Consider the following 20,846-nt stretch of genomic DNA (forward strand, 5'->3'; position numbering starts at 1 on the left):
ACCGCTGCCGAAATGCCAGGTGAGGAAACGCCCCCCGCGACGAAGGCTTCGGTAGCAAAAGGTGTCGCTTTGCTCAGTCCCTTTATCACCGTCGGCGGTCACGCAGCACATGCCACGAAAAACGTCGTTGTCCTGGTAGGGCGGGCGATTTGAAGTTCCTTTTTCCAGACTGGCTTGAGGGTAGAGCCGGTGCCTGCGTATCACAGGAGCAAGTTATCGCACGTGGTAGCGTCGCCGCCGCCGCTGCCGAAATGCCAGGTGAGGAAACGCCCCCCGCGACGAAGGCTTCGGTAGCAAAAGGTGTCGCTTTGCTCAGTCCCTTTATCACCGTCGGCGGTCACGCAGCACATGCCACGAAAAACGTCGTTGTCCTGGTAGGGCGGGCGATTTGAAGTTCCTTTTTCCAGACTGGCTTGAGGGTAGAGCCGGTGCCTGCGTATCACAGGAGCAAGTTATCGCACGTGGTAGCGTCGCCGCCGCCGCTGCCGAAATGCCAGGTGAGGAAACGCCCCCCGCGACGAAGGCTTCGGTAGCAAAAGGTGTCGCTTTGCTCAGTCCCTTTATCACCGTCGGCGGTCACGCAGCACATGCCACGAAAAACGTCGTTGTCCTGGTAGGGCGGGCGATTTGAAGTTCCTTTTTCCAGACTGGCTTGAGGGTAGAGCCGGTGCCTGCGTATCACAGGAGCAAGTTATCGCACGTGGTAGCGTCGCCGCCGCCGCTGCCGAAATGCCAGGTGAGGAAACGCCCCCCGCGACGAAGGCTTCGGTAGCAAAAGGTGTCGCTTTGCTCAGTCCCTTTATCACCGTCGGCGGTCACGCAGCACATGCCACGAAAAACGTCGTTGTCCTGGTAGGGCGGGCGATTTGAAGTTCCTTTTTCCAGACTGGCTTGAGGGTAGAGCCGGTGCCTGCGTATCACAGGAGCAAGTTATCGCACGTGGTAGCGTCGCCGCCACCGCTGCCGAAATGCCAGGTGAGGAAACGCCCCCCGCGACGAAGGCTTCGGTAGCAAAAGGTGTCGCTTTGCTCAGTCCCTTTATCACCGTCGGCGGTCACGCAGCACATGCCACGAAAAACGTCGTTGTCCTGGTAGGGCGGGCGATTTGAAGTTCCTTTTTCCAGACTGGCTTGAGGGTAGAGCCGGTGCCTGCGTATCACAGGAGCAAGTTAACGCACGTGGTAGCGTCGCCGCCGCCGCTGCCGAAATGCCAGGTGAGGAAACGCCCCCCGCGACGAAGGCTTCGGTAGCAAAAGGTGTCGCTTTGCTCAGTCCCTTTATCACCGTCGGCGGTCACGCAGCACATGCCACGAAAAACGTCGTTGTCCTGGTAGGGCGGGCGATTTGAAGTTCCCTTTTCCAGACTGGCTTGAGGGCAGAGCCGGTGCCTGCGTATCACAGGAGCAAGTTATCGCACGTGGTAGCGTCGCCGCCGCCGCTGCCGAAATGCCAGGTGAGGAAACGCCCCCCGCGACGAAGGCTTTGGTAGCAAAAGGTGTCGCTTTGCTCAGTCCCTTTATCACCGTCGGCGGTCACGCAGCACATGCCACGAAAAACGTCGTTGTCCTGGTAGGGCGGGCGATTTGAAGTTCCTTTTTCCAGACTGGCTTGAGGGTAGAGCCGGTGCCTGCGTATCACAGGAGCAAGTTATCGCACGTGGTAGCGTCGCCGCCACCGCTGCCGAAATGCCAGGTGAGGAAACGCCCCCCGCGACGAAGGCTTCGGTAGCAAAAGGTGTCGCTTTGCTCAGTCCCTTTATCACCGTCGGCGGTCACGCAGCACATGCCACGAAAAACGTCGTTGTCCTGGTAGGGCGGGCGATTTGAAGTTCCTTTTTCCAGACTGGCTTGAGGGTAGAGCCGGTGCCTGCGTATCACAGGAGCAAGTTAACGCACGTGGTAGCGTCGCCGCCGCCGCTGCCGAAATGCCAGGTGAGGAAACGCCCCCCGCGACGAAGGCTTCGGTAGCAAAAGGTGTCGCTTTGCTCAGTCCCTTTATCACCGTCGGCGGTCACGCAGCACATGCCACGAAAAACGTCGTTGTCCTGGTAGGGCGGGCGATTTGAAGTTCCCTTTTCCAGACTGGCTTGAGGGCAGAGCCGGTGCCTGCGTATCACAGGAGCAAGTTATCGCACGTGGTAGCGTCGCCGCCGCCGCTGCCGAAATGCCAGGTGAGGAAACGCCCCCCGCGACGAAGGCTTTGGTAGCAAAAGGTGTCGCTTTGCTCAGTCCCTTTATCACCGTCGGCGGTCACGCAGCACATGCCACGAAAAACGTCGTTGTCCTGGTAGGGCGGGCGATTTGAAGTTCCTTTTTCCAGACTGGCTTGAGGGTAGAGCCGGTGCCTGCGTATCACAGGAGCAAGTTATCGCACGTGGTAGCGTCGCCGCCACCGCTGCCGAAATGCCAGGTGAGGAAACGCCCCCCGCGACGAAGGCTTCGGTAGCAAAAGGTGTCGCTTTGCTCAGTCCCTTTATCACCGTCGGCGGTCACGCAGCACATGCCACGAAAAACGTCGTTGTCCTGGTAGGGCGGGCGATTTGAAGTTCCTTTTTCCAGACTGGCTTGAGGGTAGAGCCGGTGCCTGCGTATCACAGGAGCAAGTTATCGCACGTGGTAGCGTCGCCGCCGCCGCTGCCGAAATGCCAGGTGAGGAAACGCCCCCCGCGACGAAGGCTTCGGTAGCAAAAGGTGTCGCTTTGCTCAGTCCCTTTATCACCGTCGGCGGTCACGCAGCACATGCCACGAAAAACGTCGTTGTCCTGGTAGGGCGGGCGATTTGAAGTTCCTTTTTCCAGACTGGCTTGAGGGTAGAGCCGGTGCCTGCGTATCACAGGAGCAAGTTATCGCACGTGGTAGCGTCGCCGCCGCCGCTGCCGAAATGCCAGGTGAGGAAACGCCCCCCGCGACGAAGGCTTCGGTAGCAAAAGGTGTCGCTTTGCTCAGTCCCTTTATCACCGTCGGCGGTCACGCAGCACATGCCACGAAAAACGTCGTTGTCCTGGTAGGGCGGGCGATTTGAAGTTCCTTTTTCCAGACTGGCTTGAGGGTAGAGCCGGTGCCTGCGTATCACAGGAGCAAGTTATCGCACGTGGTAGCGTCGCCGCCGCCGCTGCCGAAATGCCAGGTGAGGAAACGCCCCCCGCGACGAAGGCTTCGGTAGCAAAAGGTGTCGCTTTGCTCAGTCCCTTTATCACCGTCGGCGGTCACGCAGCACATGCCACGAAAAACGTCGTTGTCCTGGTAGGGCGGGCGATTTGAAGTTCCTTTTTCCAGACTGGCTTGAGGGTAGAGCAGGTGCCTGCGTATCACAGGAGCAAGTTATCGCACGTGGTAGCGTCGCCGCCACCGCTGCCGAAATGCCAGGTGAGGAAACGCCCCCCGCGACGAAGGCTTCGGTAGCAAAAGGTGTCGCTTTGCTCAGTCCCTTTATCACCGTCGGCGGTCACGCAGCACATGCCACGAAAAACGTCGTTGTCCTGGTAGGGCGGGCGATTTGGAGTTCCTTTTTCCAGACTGGCTTGAGGGTAGAGCCGGTGCCTGCGTATCACAGGAGCAAGTTATCGCACGTGGTAGCGTCGCCGCCGCCGCTGCCGAAATGCCAGGTGAGGAAACGCCCCCCGCGACGAAGGCTTCGGTAGCAAAAGGTGTCGCTTTGCTCAGTCCCTTTATCACCGTCGGCGGTCACGCAGCAGATGCCACGAAAAACGTCGTTGTCCTGGTAGGGCGGGCGATTTGAAGTTCCTTTTTCCAGACTGGCTTGAGGGCAGAGCCGGTGCCTGCGTATCACAGGAGCAAGTTATCGCACGTGGTAGCGTCGCCGCCGCCGCTGCCGAAATGCCAGGTGAGGAAACGCCCCCCGCGACGAAGGCTTCGGTAGCAAAAGGTGTCGCTTTGCTCAGTCCCTTTATCACCGTCGGCGGTCACGCAGCACATGCCACGAAAAACTTCGTTGTCCTGGTAGGGCGGGCGATTTGAAGTTCTTTTTCCAGACTGGCTTGAGGGTAGAGCCTGTGCCTGCGTATCACAGGAGCAAGTTATCGCACGTGGTAGCGTCGCCGCCGCCGCTGCCGAAATGCCAGGTGAGGAAACGCCCCCCGCGACGAAGGCTTCGGTAGCAAAAGGTGTCGCTTTGCTCAGTCCCTTTATCACCGTCGGCGGTCACGCAGCACATTCCACGAAAAACATCGTTGTCCTGGTAGGGCGGGCGATTTGAAGTTCCTTTTTCCAGACTGGCTTGAGGGCAGAGCCGGTGCCTGCGTATCACAGGAGCAATTTATCGCACGCGGTAGCGTCGCCGCCGCCGCTGCCAAAAAAAAAAAAATCCGCAGGGTCGTGGGATCGAAACCAGGCGCCGGTAACTGGTATTTCTTTTTCTTTTTATAGTGTAGGGGGAGGCTGGCTGCTGCGGACACCGACGCACGGGTGACATCGTGAGTTATACAAATGCTCTGCATTTAATATTTTATATACGAATTATCGATATATCGAACTATTTTGGAATCACCTTCGAGTTCGATATGTCCGGGATAAACTGTACCTCTTAAAACTCAACCGAATTGGCATTCACCAATTTAGAAAAGGGAGTCCCATTCGTGGCAAGAAGTGCGCAAAAGGTAGTGTTTGTGTAGCAGCCAGATGTCTGTATGCGGTCTCTACATTTTGTTTTCGGGCCCTGCAAACCAATGTTTAACTGTATCTTTGCCGCACGACCACTTAATTCTCTCGTGTCCGGGTTACCCAGGCGGTGCTGTCGAACAATTTGATCAAGCCGTGCGAAAGAACCGCGCAATGAGCGCAATGAACGCGAAGCTGCGTTTAAACAGGCCCAAAACAACCGGCGCTAAAGCAGAACAGAAGGCAGGGTCGCGCCGATGCGTCCGTCGGCGTGAGCGCGCGGGGAACACAGGGTAAATTCGCCGCGCCATCTACACCGTGCTGCGTGAGTGAAAACCGCCCTTCCCCCCGCAGCCGCGTTCGGAGTATCTTGTCCCGCACGCGACGAAAGAACCGCTGGCTTGTAAATGTAGAAAACTTTGCTTTAAAACCAGCATTGCTTTGATACTCGGCACGATTACGTCAAGGGAATGTTGTAACAACGGCGGTACAAAATGTGAGAAGCTTAGAAAGCTCCGATCTACGTGTTTCTTGACATGCGAAGCCTCCAGATAGGGTTGGTAACGTAGTCATTATAACGGTGCCACTATGTATACGACCAAGGTCAGCCGAAGCCAAACACTCTATGGCCGGTTTGGTTGGGACGCGCTTGAGCCCTCATGTGTTAGTAGACGTGCCACAAACACTGGGAAATCCGGAGTTCTTAGTTCGGGCCTATTTATAAGCGCCTGTTCAAAACCACACAGTAAAATGGGCTAGGGTGATGTAGCATAAGGAAAAATCACTTCGCGACAGCGTAATTGCGGGCCTGCAGCATTATCTGGCATGGAACAGCTGCGTGGCTAAGCTGCCTTCACATGAGCACGGCCGTGCTAGAGCGGCGGCGAGCGCGCGTTTGTGCGTCCTTTGCAAGGGGCCTAGTTCCTGCCTACGGTCGCTGCGAGGAGCCGGTGCTGCCGGCCCACCCTGCTGATTGTGCGTCTCTCCCACTCCGCGGGCAAACTATGCGCTGCTGCTGCTCTTCGTTTCTTTTAATTTTTAAATTCAGAGCATTTCTTTAACTCACGATGTCACCCGGCGTTGTCGGCGTTGGCGTGCCTCGGCGTCCGCAACAGCCGTTCCAGGTGCGCCCTCTCCCCCACTCCTCCTCGCCTGCTCTCCGCTGGTCTTCGCGTGTTCTCTGCGGGCTCGGATCGCGTTCAGCAACAGGTGGGGCGCGCATGCGTCGTAGTTTGGCGCGGGAGCAACAACAGTTGTGGCGTGATCGTGACGTAGTCGTGACGTGGTCGTGGCGCGGTCGTGCCGTGATGGGGCGGTTCTCGGCGTTCGCTCTGGCTGTCAATTTCTTTCGAACCAAACTAACGCGCGCCAAGGGCAAGCTCGCGGTCCACGAAGCCAAGATGAGTGGATACGGTGATGTACTTGCTAAACACGGACACTGGGTTCCGATCGAAACGCATTCCATGACGTTCACCATCGATCGCAAGTTGGGAATAGCGTGCAAACGCACCCAGTTTCCCGTAGTTCAAGCGAGTGCAATCACCGTGCACAAGTCCCAGGGAGGAACGTACTCGTCTGTCGTCTACGAATAGTCCAAGAATCACAACCAGAAACTCGTCTACGTGGCTCTCTCGCGGAGCACGCGGCGGGATGGGCTGTACCTGACGAACGCGAGTGGTGACTTCGCGTTCTACCATCGAGTCGCCAATCCCGACAAGCCCATGATTGACGAGTTTCGGCTGCTTGAAAATCACAGACTCGAGACGGTGACGGGGCGTTACCTGACAGCAATCCAACAACAACAACAGGAGTTCACGCTTGCGCTCCTCAACATGCGCTCTCTACGTGCTCACGCCGTCGACGTCGGTAGAGACGCCGTACTTGGCCGCGTCGACGTGCTGTGTCTGTGTGAAACGTGGATCAAGCAGCAGGGAGATGGTGAGGCACGTGATTACGTTGACATCGATGGGTTTGATCTGGTGACTGTATCGTGCGCGGTAGCCGGTCGTAGCCGCGCGGGTGGCGTTGCTGTATACCGCAACAACAACAACAACAAGATCAGCAAGAGCTTCGACTACGCGGATAAGCGCGGAGAGTATGCGGCATTCACCGTAGACGACCATGTTACCGTGATAGTCTTCTACCTCTCGCCAAAGCTCAATCGCGACTAAGTTACAGACTTGATTGGACGGGCAGTGCAACAACAACAACAATAACAACTAATCTTGGTCGGTCACTTTAACCTGGACATTCGCAAAGACGATTGGCTCGTTAGGCGGATGAGGGAGTTGCACGGTCTGGACTGCGTGTCGGATCACAACGACGTAAACAGCAGAACGCCCACGACAATTCACGGATCGTGCATCGACCTCGTCTTCGTGTCGTCGACGTTGCGCGTCCGACCGTTGCTTTCCGATCCCTTGACGGTCCACTTTAGCGATCACAAGGCCGTCATCCTCGGTGTCATGCAACAGCAACAACAACAACAACAACAACAGCAACAGCAACTGCAAGAACAAGAACAACTTCAGCAATGACGTCTACACCAACTCCGGCGAAAAGGGGTACTAACTCTACCAGAGGCGTCTAGACGTCGGCAACGGAACAACCAGAGAAGAAGAGAAGAGAAGAAGAAGAGAGAAGAGAAGAAGAGAAGAAGAGAGAGAGAAATAAACGTTTATTTGCTGAAAAGACTAGCCAGGACTTGATCCTTGCCGGTCCGAGGTGGTAGGTCTCCTCAGTCCAGGAAACGTCTGGCGGTGGCTGCCGTCTTCGCCCGGTTCACCAGATTCTTCTGGTTATCCAGATCCTCGTAGACGAGCAGTGCCTCCCACTTTTCAGCGATGTCGTGGTCACCGGTGGTATGGGCGCTTGCAATATCTCGTGGTGCGGCAGTCAGGGTTGCTGAGGATGCTCGGCTATCCACAGGTGGGTCTGGACGGCGGTCATCGCAAGGGCACTCCAGGATCATGTGTGCCAAGGTGTCGGGTATGTCGCAGTAAGGGCAGAGATATGAAAATTGCGTGGGGTAGATGCGGTTCATGATTATCCCGTGTGTGTACGTGTTTGTTTGAAACCGACGAAAGATTACGCTCTCTTCCTTGGTGAGGTCGGGGTGTGGTGGGGGATATCTCCTCCGCTCAAGTCGGTAGTGCTGAAGTATGGCCCTGTAGGTGATGGGTACGTCTGCTGCGCCCGTTGCAGCACGGATGTTGGGTGGCAGGAAGGCCCGGCTGGTGTGCTCTCGGGCTGCAGCGTGCGCTGCTTCGTTTCCCGCCATCCCTTCATGCCCCGGGATCCAGGTGACGTAGGTGTCAGGAAGTTGGGGGCAAGTCTTTAAGATATGAAGAGCCGTCGCGGACACGCGTCCTTTCTGGAAGTTCCGACATGCCGCTTGGGAGTCGGTGAATACCAATGCTCGGTCGCTGCAGGTCGTCATTGCCAAGGCGATGGCTGCTTCTTCTGCAGTTTCGGGGTTACGAGCCGGTATTGTTGCCGACGTCAATTCCCTGCCTCGTGGGTCCGTGACGCTTATTGCGAAAGCAGTGTGGTCTGGATATCGAGCAGCGTCTGTGTATCTGGTGTTAGGATTCTTTTCATATTTTCGGAGGAGTGCCTTCGATCTTGCCTGTCTTCTTTCTGTGTGGTAAGTGGGATGCATGTTACGTGGTATGCGTGCTATACAGATTGTCTCTCAAAGTTCCGATGGTAGTCTCGATTTTTGGTCGGTGTCCGCGATGTAGGTTTCACTGTAATTGAGGAAACGGAGTACTGCTCTGCCTGTAGGAGTGAGCTTGAGGCGTTCGCGTTGGCTGGCTTTTTGGGCTTCGACCATCTCTTCCCACGTATTATGTACACCTAATTTAAGGAGCTTGTCGGTGGATGCCATGAAAGGAAGGCCTAGAGCAGTCTTGGTTGCTTTCCTAATAATTATGTCCAATTTGTTTATTTCAGCGTTTTTTAAGGGTAAGTATGGGGTGTCATATGTGATCCTACTGGTTATTAATGCTTGAATGATCCGCAAGGTGTCTTGTTCTTTGAGCCCCCTTCGTTGATTCGCAATTCTTTTAACGAGGTGGGTGACTTGTGTCACCGTTTGTTGTAGCTTGGGAAGATGAGCTGCACCCGATCCATCCTTGTGTATGGTCAGACCTAACACACGAAGGGGCTTGACCCTGGAATTTCCACTCCATAAAGAGTGACGCTGGGATCCGGATCAAGAAGTTTAGGTGGTCGTCCTCGAGTTCGAGCCTTCAGCACGAGAAGTTCGGACTTCTCCGGAGCACACTGGAGACCGCAAGAGTCCAAGTAGTTTACTATCATGTTGATAGCCTCCTGCAGGGCGTCCTGTTGTCTTCCAGTTGTAGGCGCTCTCATCCACAGCGTGAGGTCGTCTGCGTAAAGAGCATGCCTCAGTCCTTCGATAGTTTGAAGTTTCTTTGGCAGGTGCAGCATGGCGATGTTAAAAAGCAGCGGGGAGACCACTGAACCTTGAGGCGTGCCTTTATTTGGTAGGTGGAATTTTGCGCCTCGAAGGTTGCCGATGCCGACCGTTGCCGTGCGATTCGTGAGAAAGTTTTTGAACATAATTGTAAGCTTTGGGGCCACAATTAGTACTTTGCAGATTTTCGAGGATCTTTTCATGCTTGACATTGTCAAAAGCGCCCTTGACGTCGATAGCAAGTATACAGGACTTGTGATGGCGATCCAAGCGGTCTATGATGTCCTCCTTCAGAAGCAGAAGGATATCTTGGGTAGACAGATGCTGTCGGAACCCAAAAATTGTGTCCGGTATGTACCCGTTTTCCTCGAGATATGGCGTGAGCCGATCGTGGACCTTGTGCCCAAGAAGTTTACCCGCGCAGGAAGTCAGTGATATACGGCGAAGATTCTCAATACGTAGAGGCTTGTTTGGCTTGGGAATCATTGTCACATCCGAGTGCTTCCACGTTGCGGGTAGTTCGCCTGTTTCCCAACATACGTTAAAATACTCTAGGAGCGTTTCTGTTGCGTTTGGAGGTAGGTTACGGAGGAGCGTATTGGTAATCTTGTCTTTGCCGGGCGAAGTATTCCTTGTGAGTATGGCCAGAGCTGCCTCCATTTCAGCGTTTGTGAAGGGTCTATCGAGGTCGGGGTTATGTTGGCCACGGTACGGATCAGTACTTGTCGAACTCGATGGGTTGTCACCGGCAAACTTGGCGTTGAATCTCATCTAGTATGTCTTGTTGGGTGCCTGCGTATGAATGGACGATTTTTTGAAGGTCTTGCTTTTGCTGCATTTTTGTCCGTGTAGTCGCCAGAAGGCCTCGTAAAATATGCCAGGTCCTTTTTGTGCTGAGGGTGCCCTGAAGTTGGTCACATGCCTTGTCCCAATTTTGCCGGTAGAGGAGGGCGCCATATTCTTCGGCTTTCTTAGTGATGGCGGCGATTTTCAGCTTGAGTTTTCTGTTGTGCTTTTATCTTTTCCACCGTTTGAGGAGGCTTCTTCTTGCTTCCCAAAGGTGGGAAAGGTGTAGGTCAACAGCGGGAATATCTCGGTTCAGTTGAATTATTTTTGTGTGCTCCTCCGCTTTTTCAAGTATCTTAGAAAGCCATTTGTCAATTTCTTCGATGTTTCCAGGATTGACGTCGGTACAGAAGGCTTTCCAATCTGTGATCTTTGCTGTCCCGGACCGAATGGTTCTTTTTCGGTGGCTTATCTCGAGTTGTAGGATGTGATGATCACTTCCTAACGTCTCCTCCAGTCGGGTCCACTCTGCCTGGTGGATGCCGTGGGTAAAGATGAGCTCGGGATTAGTGTCTCTGGAGACGCTGTTGCCTACTCGGATTGGTTGCAGCGGATCGTTCCAGAGACTTAAATTGTGACATTGGGCGGCGTCATGTATGCGGGTCCCTTTCCTGGTTGTTGACGGGTACCCCCACACCGTGTGAGGAGCATTAAAATCACCCGCGATCACGACTTTGTGCCCTTTCGTGATGTTCCTGATTTTCCTTATAAATTGCTCGAAGTTCGCCAGTTGGTCTCGAGGGGGGCTGTAGACGCTTAAAATGAAGAGACTTTGCTGAGTCTTTCTGCCAGGTAAGATTTCGACAAGTGTATGGTCCACGTTGGTGTCCATGATTTCGTGCAATTGGGCGGTAAGGATCTTTTTAGTCAGGACTGCGGTGGGCTCCGTTTTGCTGAAGGCGTTGTATCCTTGAAGGCGAATGTTAGTGCTGTACGTTTCCTGGAGGGCTATCGCATCTGGTTCATCTTGTTTAGTGAGTTCTAGGAGGTTAGGGATTTTGCGCTTGATAGATGTACAGTTCTATTTCCAGATTTTGGTTTGAAAGACGTCTGTGGGGCCGTTAGTTTGGACTATCATCTTCGATAGATTCAATGTAAGAGAGCTCTTCTCGACTTAATGCGCAAGAACGGGAAGCGTCATGGATATCTTTTCGTGCCTTTTTCCGCGCCGCAACTATAGGGCTGAGGATTGAGTCGAGCGTCGTTTTGGGGATGTAGTTCTTCCTGGCGTATGCGACGAAGTTGTCAAAGATTACCGTGTTGTGGGATGCTTGCTCCGCAAAAGGCGCTATGCCTTTTTGGATTTCTGCCGCGACGACCTGCTGTATGTTTGCCATGATCCTCTGTTCAAGTGCGGCTATTCTGTCTTCAGTTAGCTGAATGACTCGTTCCTCTGTGAGTAGCACTTGTTGTGGAGGGCGTTTAGCAGCTTCTTGCTCTCGACAGCGCTGGAGCAGCTTATCAATGAGTGTTGGCTGGCTTTGGATCTTCATCTCTAAGGCTTTGATGGCAGCTTCGTCTTCGGAGCTTCTTCCAGATTCGCTTGCCACATTGGCGTAGCTTACTCTCTTTTGGGATGGAGCTCGCGAGCCGGATCGAGATTGCGAATGCGCTCTGGATCTGTCTCTGCTTCTTCTCTGCGCGTTTTATTGCTGCTATTTGAAGTGGTGCTGTTGGCTGCTTGTAGATCCGGGAAGTCTTCTGTGCGGGGCCGCCATCCGCTCCGTGGATCTTGGCTCTTTACTTCCCATTGCTGCCGAACCTTGTGGGGGGGGGGGTGGTCCTGGCTTCAGCTTCTGCCTGCAGTTTGTTCTTTCTGTCTCATGCGGTTGTTTGCAGATTTTGCAGTAAGGCCGGCACTCGTGGTCAGGTGGTTGCTTTGTCTGGCCGCATTTGTGGCAGAAGTTTTGAGCTGGATGTGGGCATATGTCTTGGCGGTGACCCAGCTCCCCGCAGGGACGGCAGTACTGTACTGTCTTGCGATAGGGCCGGCAACGATAGTCCGCACTCTGATATGTCACGTTGAACGGTACATGGGGGCCCTTAAAGTAGATCACGGCTGCAGACGATTTTCCCAGCATTAGTGCTGCAACAACCGTATATCTCTCTGGCACACGGAGTCCGTCCATGAATTCTCCGGGACTGGTATTCGGTGGAACGCCGTTGATGACTCCCCTGCTGATCCATTCTGGTGTTTTCACATGGGCTCGCACGGTGAATATGTCTCGTCCTAGTTGTATGCTGCTGATTTCTCCCAGAAAGTCGAAAGCCAGATCTTTCCTTGGAGTACTTGCAATGACGAGGTTTTCGATGCGCTGCACTTGAATGCGAACATTGTCGTAGAATTCGTTCTGCATGATTTTGCTTGCTCATCCGATGGCGTTAGTAATTTCTGCGAGGGACCATTTTGAGAGTCGAAGGCCGGCTTGTGGGCGATAAATGATTGTCATGTCGTCTACGGGCAATGGTGGCATCCGGGAACGTTTCTGCTGCGCCGTCTCCGGGGCCGAGTGCTGGGATGTGGGTTGTGCGGCTGGTGGTGCTCCATGAGTGGCGGCGGTCTTGTTTCGTTTCCTTTCGGTCACTTTCCATTGATGCTGCATATCGATTGTTCTGCCGCTATTTTCATCGTATGTCCACTTCGCTGGCGAGCCGCTTTCTTCGGTGGAGTCGGTGTGCATAGCGTTGTCTTCCTCGTTTTGTTCCTTGCTTTGCGCGTGCATCGCCGCGTCTGGTGCTTGGTTCATCGTGGGGTAGTGGGAGCTTGCGTCAGCGACGAGCAGCTGCGGCTGGACCGGCTCGTGCAGCACTTGTCCAGCCGCAGCTTGCCGAGGAGAGCTCGTGCTGCTGCTCATGCGCGTGGTGCGGGCATGTGCCACTGGCTCCTCGAGGCGCTCTCCTCCGCCGGCCTTGGATCGTTGCTCTCGTGAGGCTTAGCCTGATGCGATATTTTAACTGCTTGGTATCTTGGCGTAAAATGCACTCACCGCGGCAAACGTGGCAACGGGAGATTCCTTGTGACTTGCCGGTGTTCTTGATGCACAACTGGGAAAGGTGAATGGCCTTTTTCCGCATGAAAAGTCGCAAAAGCGAGAGCTCGTGTGGAGCAGCTTATGACTCCATAGCCCCCTCAGAAGAGAAGAGAAGAATAATAATCATACTCACCTGCTAATAAATGATGTCACGTGACCACTTAATTACGACTCCTCATTAATTACAATAATAATTATAACAACAACAACAATAACAACCAACAGCAACAACTGCAACAACATTAACGTAACCCAACCTACTTCACGTCTTGCGCCCCCCGAAAATGCTCTACATTTGACCGTGCCCCTCGCGAGGGGGATGTTTTTAAAGCACTGACCCACCAGTATGCAACAGATGTTTACGACGGCTCTCAGTTTTTCGTATCTTAATTGAATGTTCAGGATTTGAAGAAGCTAGGCGTCGTCACTTTCCCGAGATTTATCGATATTCCATGATCTATCTTCTCTTCCCCATTGCCCCTTTCTTTTTGGTGCACTCCTGGCTGCTGGCGTACTCAAAATGGGGGAGGTGGGCAGCGGGGCAGCAAGAAATAGGCGAAGACACGAACTACATGCCTATCAAAGAACAATGATTTCCGTGCCTCAGATAATTATTTTTGTGTCGACGATAGGCACCAGCCATACGCAGCTTCGATGTGTGCTTGTAATTCCTCTAAATAAATTAATGAAATAATTGAAAAATGTCTCAGAGCACGGACTAACCCCTGTAAATTACGACCTTTTTTGTTTTCCTGTCGTCTTGCGTTATTTTATTTATTTTGTTTTGTCCTTCAGATCCCACGCACCCTCTAAGCGAACTCGTGGGTACTCCGGTGTTATTGGCGTCATATTCGTAACAAAATCTTGCCAATTTTGCTCTCAGCGCGCAACTGGTTTCCTATGCTCGTTTCAACGTTTCGACTTCGTATGCAGGTTTGGAGTACGTTCCTGAGAGGCATACTCTAATCGTCATAGGTTTTCTTAAAACTGGCACAGCGGCTATTAAGATACCATGCGGGGGATAAAGCATCGGTGGATAACAATCTGTGAACTAAATGGCGCAAGGCAGGCTGGATACGAGTTTATTTGAAGAGAATGCAATACGATTTTACTTAGTTATGTAGAAACTGCACGAGAGCTTGTCAGACGCTAGCAATTATGAAAGCGTTGGGTAATTGCGTCAACGAGAATATAACAATGCAGTGCCGCAAACGGCAAAAGAACAATTGTACCACTTGAATACACAAATAATACAACCTTCCTCAGTTCCAGCATCAAGGAAAAAGATCATCTATCAGTCTCGCGATTTAACCATATACATTGCCAGCTATCGGATTTAAACCAGCTATCAGTTTCGCGACATAACCATAAACGTAAGGCAAATAAGAGCGTGTTACATCCAGCGCTGTAGCCGCAGAACACTCTTTCGTCTTCTTTAAATGTAACTGGTTAGAAAGGGGCGCGGCCGCTTTTCTTAGACGATTTGATGTAGCCCCCAATAAGGCTAATGCATTCAATTTCCCTCGCTCTCTAATGTGAGAGGCTGTCGTCGCGTTTGCAGGATCATAAAAGAAAGCCACAAAACAAAGAGAGTTCCTTGATAGGAACTGTGTCAAAGCCGTAGTCATAGAAGTGGGGGACGCACACTGCTGTCGATGCACTTCTGGTAGCACGCTGCCCCAACTGCTTGAAGCTTTAGCTCCGTCAAGTCGGTTAATACTGGCCACAAATTCAGGTCCATCGAGTAGAACCAACATATTAAAATTAGTTCCATGTGATAGGTCGTCTCAAACTATGATCGTTTGGTCTGATAGCCATTTTATTATTCTTTAATCTAATTTGTTGTATACTTGCTACCGTCAATTACAGTTAAACCTGGATGTAACGAACCTCTATGAAACAAATTCCGGGATTTAACGGAGTTTTTGAATTCCCCATTTCCACCTTCATTGAAGTTTATGTATTTGCGACGCCTGTGTAACGAAGGAGTTGCGGCCGTTAGCCTGCATGTGACGAATTCCCTACGCTCATGAGTGAAGGTTTCTTGCCCTTTTTCTGGAAAATCGGCTGGCGAAATGCACTACTTTAGCGAATGTCACCCTCACCGGTATATCTCGTGCGTTTCCATGTGTGAGTGCGGAGTCGGTTAGGGACTAGGCCTGCCTGTCGGTGTGTAGTCACGTGTGTCACCTGATATCTGTGGTATGGTTCGTGGATGATCTCTGCTACCTGAATAAGGAAAGATGTCTGTTTTCAAGACAAGCTCAAAACTTTAAATGCCGTCTCGGCCGGCGAGAAAGGAGAACGTCCCCGCCTGGTACAGTGTCCCAGCTAGCATCCCTTCAACAATTTTGAGTGCGGAAAAGAGCACCAAGTTCGCGAAAAGGGGCTCTTTCAGCATACGTTTGGCTCTGGAAACGCGGCAAGGCACCGAATAGTATCAAAAAGCAAAAGTAATACTTAGTTACGTTTGCGAATTTGGGGGCGTGTATTGGCAGAAAGCGCAAATCACGCAGTTTTTCAGTTTGAACAAGGATGAGTTCAGCACACCATATGCCTATCATATTGGTTTAGTTTCTGCTTCATTCCCGCGAGCTTTAACTGGAAACCTGCATGTAACGACAACCTAGATGTCACGAAAAAATGCGAAACTTTGTCAACTTCGCTATGTCCAGGTTTAACTGTATCGCATAAATTATACAATTTTGCCCCGCTCGTTTGACGGACAGAAGCTGTGGGTAAGCGCATTAGCATTTAGTTTTCGTAGACATGTCCCCGAATGTAGCTACTTCGTACTTTTGTACATTATAAGTAGTAGCAAATACTTGTTTATTACTAGAGGTGGGCAATTGTTCGATTAACCTTCCGAATAATTGATTAATGTTGTAGTCGGCATTAATTCTTTTATTTAGTTAACCGAATTCTACACGAGCCAAGCGCTAACTACGATCTAGATCCCTTGGAAGGGTGGCATGTTCAGAAATCCCTCTTTTCTGGAGCTAGCGCCCGTTGTAAAATGCTCCTGTGCGTCGCCCAGACCTCAACGCCAATTTTATTCACCTTTACTTCCTGTGCCCAGCGCGAGCGTGTGCTCATCACAGCCGGGACGACTGTCAACAAGAAAAAAACTCTCTGCTGCCGGAAACTGAGAACAAACCTTTTGGCCTCCGCAACTGGACGAGTTGCCATTGAAAGCACAAAATGAACTGTTTTCACCAGCATCGACAATCTAATAAAACAACTATTAAAAATGGTTCCTTTTTGATCATTTTTTTCTTAATGAACATGCACAGTTAATCGAATAATTAATCGATTATTCGACAAATCGGATGATAATTTTATTCTACGCGAAGAGTAATTTATTTCAAATAACGTACATGATGATTATAATGAGAGTAAGCATTATACATTGTTATTTTTCTGGTGGCGGCCAGGAAGACTTATTGGCAGACCCTGGGAGCGTGTGAAAACACGATTGTATAATATAATAATGTCATTATTATTAGTAGCACTATAATCGACTCGTGGAATATCATCACAATCCCTGCAAAAATATCCCACCGCTTCCCCCTTTAAGGCGCTTCTACAAATCCCCCCTCAGATGGCGACCAACTGGCCAACATCGGTGCATGACCCGCCGCAGTGGCTCAGTGGCTGCTAAGGCATTGCGCTACTGAGCACGACTGGTGGTGGCGGCGGCCGCTTTTCTGATGGAGGTGAAAAGCAACAACGCCCGTTAGTTCGACATTTCGGCGCACGTTAAAGATCACCAGGTAGTGAAAATTAATCCGGAGCCCTCCAGTACGGCGTGCCTCATAGCCTGCGCTGCGTCGGTGCGTTAAACCCCTCACTCAATCAATCAATCAATCAATCGTTGTTCTCGCCGCCACTGCGAAGGCCGTATCAACACAGAGCACGCCTACGCTCTAGCCCGACTGTGACTTGACAAAGTTAGTGTGTTTGCCGTTTTAACTTCAAACTTCAGGAAGGCAGGACAATGGCAAGGGATGCACAGCTCCCTCGGATGTGTTGCTGATCTACCCCGCCTTTTTGAATGCCTTAAGCTTTTCTGTGTGCCACATGGAGAGCAGTAAAATACCTATAAGGAAGGGTGTCATACAAGGAGACACAATCTCTCCAATGTTATTCACAGCATCTTTACGATAAGTATTCAGAACGTTGGATTGGGAACAGGTGTGAGTAAGGGTCAATGGAGAATACCTCAGTAACCTCAGATTTTCTGATGGCATTGCCTTGCTAAGAACTCGCGGGACGAATTGTGAAGCATGCTTTCCGCACTGGACAAAACAGAGTAGAATCGTGAGCCTGAAAATAAATATGCACAAAACCAATGTAACGATCAATAACCTCGGGACACCACAGCGGTTTGAGATAGGTGGCGAGGCAGTGGAAGGGGTAAGCGAATACATCTTCTTCGACCAAATTGTGACCCCGGATCTCAATCATGAGGCAGAGATAATTAGAAGGATAAAAATGGGTTGGAGTGCATATGGCAGACATTCTCAGATAATGAAAGGCAGCCTACCATTGTCCCTGAAGAAGAAAGTGTATGAGAGCTGCATCTTACCGGTACTCACGTACGGGGCACAAACTTGGAGGCTCACTGAAAGGGTTCAACTTCAATTGAGAGCGAGTCAGCGGGAAATGGAGCGGAAGATGATAGGTGTAACATTTTTCGGCGCACGATAAAGATCCCCAGGTGGTCAAAATTAATCCGGAGCCCTCCACTACGGCGCGCCTCATCGCCTGCGTTGCGTCGGCGCCTTAAACCCCACAATCAATCAATCGATAGGTGTAACATTAAGGGACATGAAGAGAGCGGAGTGTCTCAGAGAAGAAACACGTGTTAAGGACATCTTAGTAGAAATTAAGAAGAAGAAATGGACGTGGGCAGGGCATGTAATGCGAAGGCAAGATAGCCGCTGGTCATTAGGGTAACGGAGTGGATTCCTAGAGGAGGCAAGCGTTGCAGGGGTCGGCAGAATGTTATAAGGGCAGATGAGATCAAGAAGTTTGCGGGGATAAATTGGTCGCAGTTAGCACAGGACCGGGGAATTGGAGGTTAATGGAAGAGGCCTTTTCCCTGCAGTGGGCGTAGATAGGCTGACGCTGGTGATGATAAGGAAGTTGTGACGAAATTAAACTTTGTCTGCCAATCAAGCGCTCATGGCGTTCCGGGTCCACGGCATTGTGTGCATATTACCTCACACGTCTGTAGTGTTTCAGTTTCGGTTTCGATTCGGTTTATGTTGTCTTTACTTGCCACCAGGTGACCTCTGTATATATATGCATGCCTCTGAATAAAAGTTCAGTTTTTGGTTGGTGATCGTCGACGACAGTGGTCGCTTCGTCGTTCTTCTGCGGCTTCCGCCGCGATATAACAATGGCGACGAGGATGCGTTTTTTTCGGGGGGCGTAACCACGCCTGCACCTTTTCGACGCCATGAGCTGCATCGGGCTTGCTCTGTCGCTCCCGTTCCTGCCTGAACCCGGCCGCCCTCCTATTCCGTGGACGCAATGGCACCAAATTTTCGAAAACTACCTACTGGCTTCCGGAGCGTCCGAATTCCCGCCCGAACGTCGCAAGGCCCTGCTGTTACACAGCCTCGGCGTTGAGGGTCAACGTGTCTTCTCCAGTCTACCGCTTCCAACGGATGCCTCCCAGACCGGTGAGTCAACCGCCGACGACAAACTTCCTGAAGCTAGCAAGGCCGCCGACGACAAACTTACTGAAGCTAGCAAGGCCGCCGCTGTTCCGCCTTCTGTTTACGACGAAGCTGTAGCGACTTTAACGCAACATTTCACAAGCTCAAGTAATGTCGTCGTAGAAAGGCACCGCTTTCGCCGTCGCATTCAGCACCCAGGGGAGTCTGTTCAGGAGTACGTTGCCGCACTACGTGCGCTTGCCGCTGCATGTTCTTTTGCTTCACCTGAAGACTCGCTTCGTGACCAGTTCGTGGAAGCGGTCTCGTCCCAGCACATTCGCGAACGCCTTCTTCTTGAGGGCTCCACCCTCTCGTTCTTCCGAGCAATACAATTAGCGTCACAAATCGAACAGGCTAGTGAGGACCTTCGAGAAATTGCTTCAGGCACCGTGCAGCGTATATCAAAAAGCTCTCGCTCAACGCCGCACGACCGCAGTCGAAATGAACACTGCCCCCGTCCTTCGCGTAGCGACACGCCTCTACTTGCACCTCGTACCGAAACGCGCCCGCATCCCGACACCCACCAACCTGCTTCCTGTACGCGCCCACCCACCTCTTCTTCTTACTGCTGCCGTTGTGGTTCGCGCCAGCATCGTGCCGCGTCATCCCGCTGCCCAGCGAAAGGTCAGCGTTGCTATAATTGTGGGCTCATTGAGCACTTTAGTTCAGTATGCAAAAAGAAGCAACAGGACGTTCCTGTCCGCGAGCTTAGCGACCAGAATTTGCCTGACGAAGCTGTGAGCATTCTGTCGGTGACCTCATTCAGCCGCGCCGGAATTCACATTGCGGTAACAGTTGGGCATGCGCCGTTAGCCTTTCTTATCGACTCGGGCTCCTCGGTTTCCATTCTGGCGGGTGATCTTTTCGATAAGCATTTTGCCGGGCATGCGCTGCTGCTCGCGCCCCGTGTGGAGCTGCTAGATTACTCGAAACAGGCTATCCCCGTGCGAGGATGCTTTTTATCGAAGGTCGTATACAAGGAACGTGAAGCGTCCATTCTGTTCTACGTTGTTTCGCAAGGCACATCGCTGCTAGGTATTGACGCCATTAAGGCCCTTAAGCTCCAGATTGACGGCTCGTCCCTCCGCTGCCTTGAGACTACCGCGTCAACTACCAGTGCTACCAACGTACAAGCCCCAGGCCAGGAGACAGTTTCAACTGCATGCCTTCCAGCAGAGTTGTGCAATGAGTTTGCGTGCCTTTTCGACTCCAGCCTCGGCCTAGCCAAGGGTTTTGTGCATCGTGTCAAAGTTCGGCTCTCAGTTCCATCTACTGTAGCAAAACTTCGCCGCCTTCCCCTTTCACTCCGAGCTCCGGTATCGGAAGAACTTCGTCGGCTCGAGCAGTTGGCTGTGATAGAGCGCATTAATGCGTCAGAATGGGCCTCTCCGATTGTTGTTCAAAAGGAGGGAGGCATTCGTGTTTGTGTCGACTTACGGGAGCCTAATGAGGCCGTAGTGACTGATAGCTTTCCTCTTCCACACACCGAAGAACTCCTCCACAGTCTAGTTGGGGCAACTCATTTTTCGAAGCTTGACCTCGCATCAGCCTACCAGCAGGTTTTGCTCGATCCTGAAAGCCGTGATTTGACCGCTTTCATTACTCACGATGGTCTCTTTCGCTTTAAACGCGTGTGCTTCGGGTTGGCGTCCGCCCCCCCTGCATTTCAACAAATGATGTCCAAAATCCTTCAAGGATGCTCTGGTGTTCTCTTCTATATCGATGACATCATTGTGTTTGGGAAAAATGAAAAAACTCCCAAGCATTTCCCCGAGGGTGAACATGGTTAAGTGCGAATGCACGGGGTGATGCTATGAGGGGGAGTAAAGTTAAAATTCGTTGGCATTCGCCCGTGAGCGCGCGCGAGCCGACCCACGGAGGTCTGGCAGTTTATCGCTGCATATATAGGGGGGTGCGCCGCGCCGAGCGCGCCGAGCCAGGTGGCTGAGAGAGGAGGCGAGCGCAAGGGGAGAGGGACAGCGGCGCACGGCAGCTGCAGCCGAGCGAGGGGGAGAGGAGAGAGTGTGACGTCGCGGTGGAGAGAGAGGCGCGCGGCAGCTGCTGGGGAGAGGAGGCGGAGCGAGCGCGGTCACGTGGTGAAGTGACGTCACCGCGCCGTTGCTACCGACGCTCCTCTCCGCTCGACGCCGTTGCTAGGGAGAGGAGGACTGCGGACGCCGCCGCC

General features: G+C 52.3%; 1 protein-coding gene across 1 annotated transcript; it reads left to right on the forward strand.

Annotated features, from left to right (window-relative positions):
• Window positions 1–18,399: 18,399 nt before the first annotated feature.
• Window positions 18,400–19,885, forward strand: LOC144153500 (uncharacterized). Its single transcript, XM_077685136.1, has 2 exons — window positions 18,400–19,198; window positions 19,875–19,885. Exons 1-2 carry the CDS (start codon window positions 18,400–18,402, stop codon window positions 19,883–19,885), a joined length of 810 nt encoding a protein of 269 aa, XP_077541262.1.
• Window positions 19,886–20,846: the final 961 nt, after the last annotated feature.

The sequence above is a fragment of the Haemaphysalis longicornis genome, unplaced genomic scaffold, assembly GCF_048455015.1.
Source record: "Haemaphysalis longicornis isolate Haplotype H1 unplaced genomic scaffold, Haemaphysalis longicornis Haplotype H1 scaffold_9, whole genome shotgun sequence".
NCBI lineage: Eukaryota > Metazoa > Arthropoda > Arachnida > Ixodida > Ixodidae > Haemaphysalis > Haemaphysalis longicornis.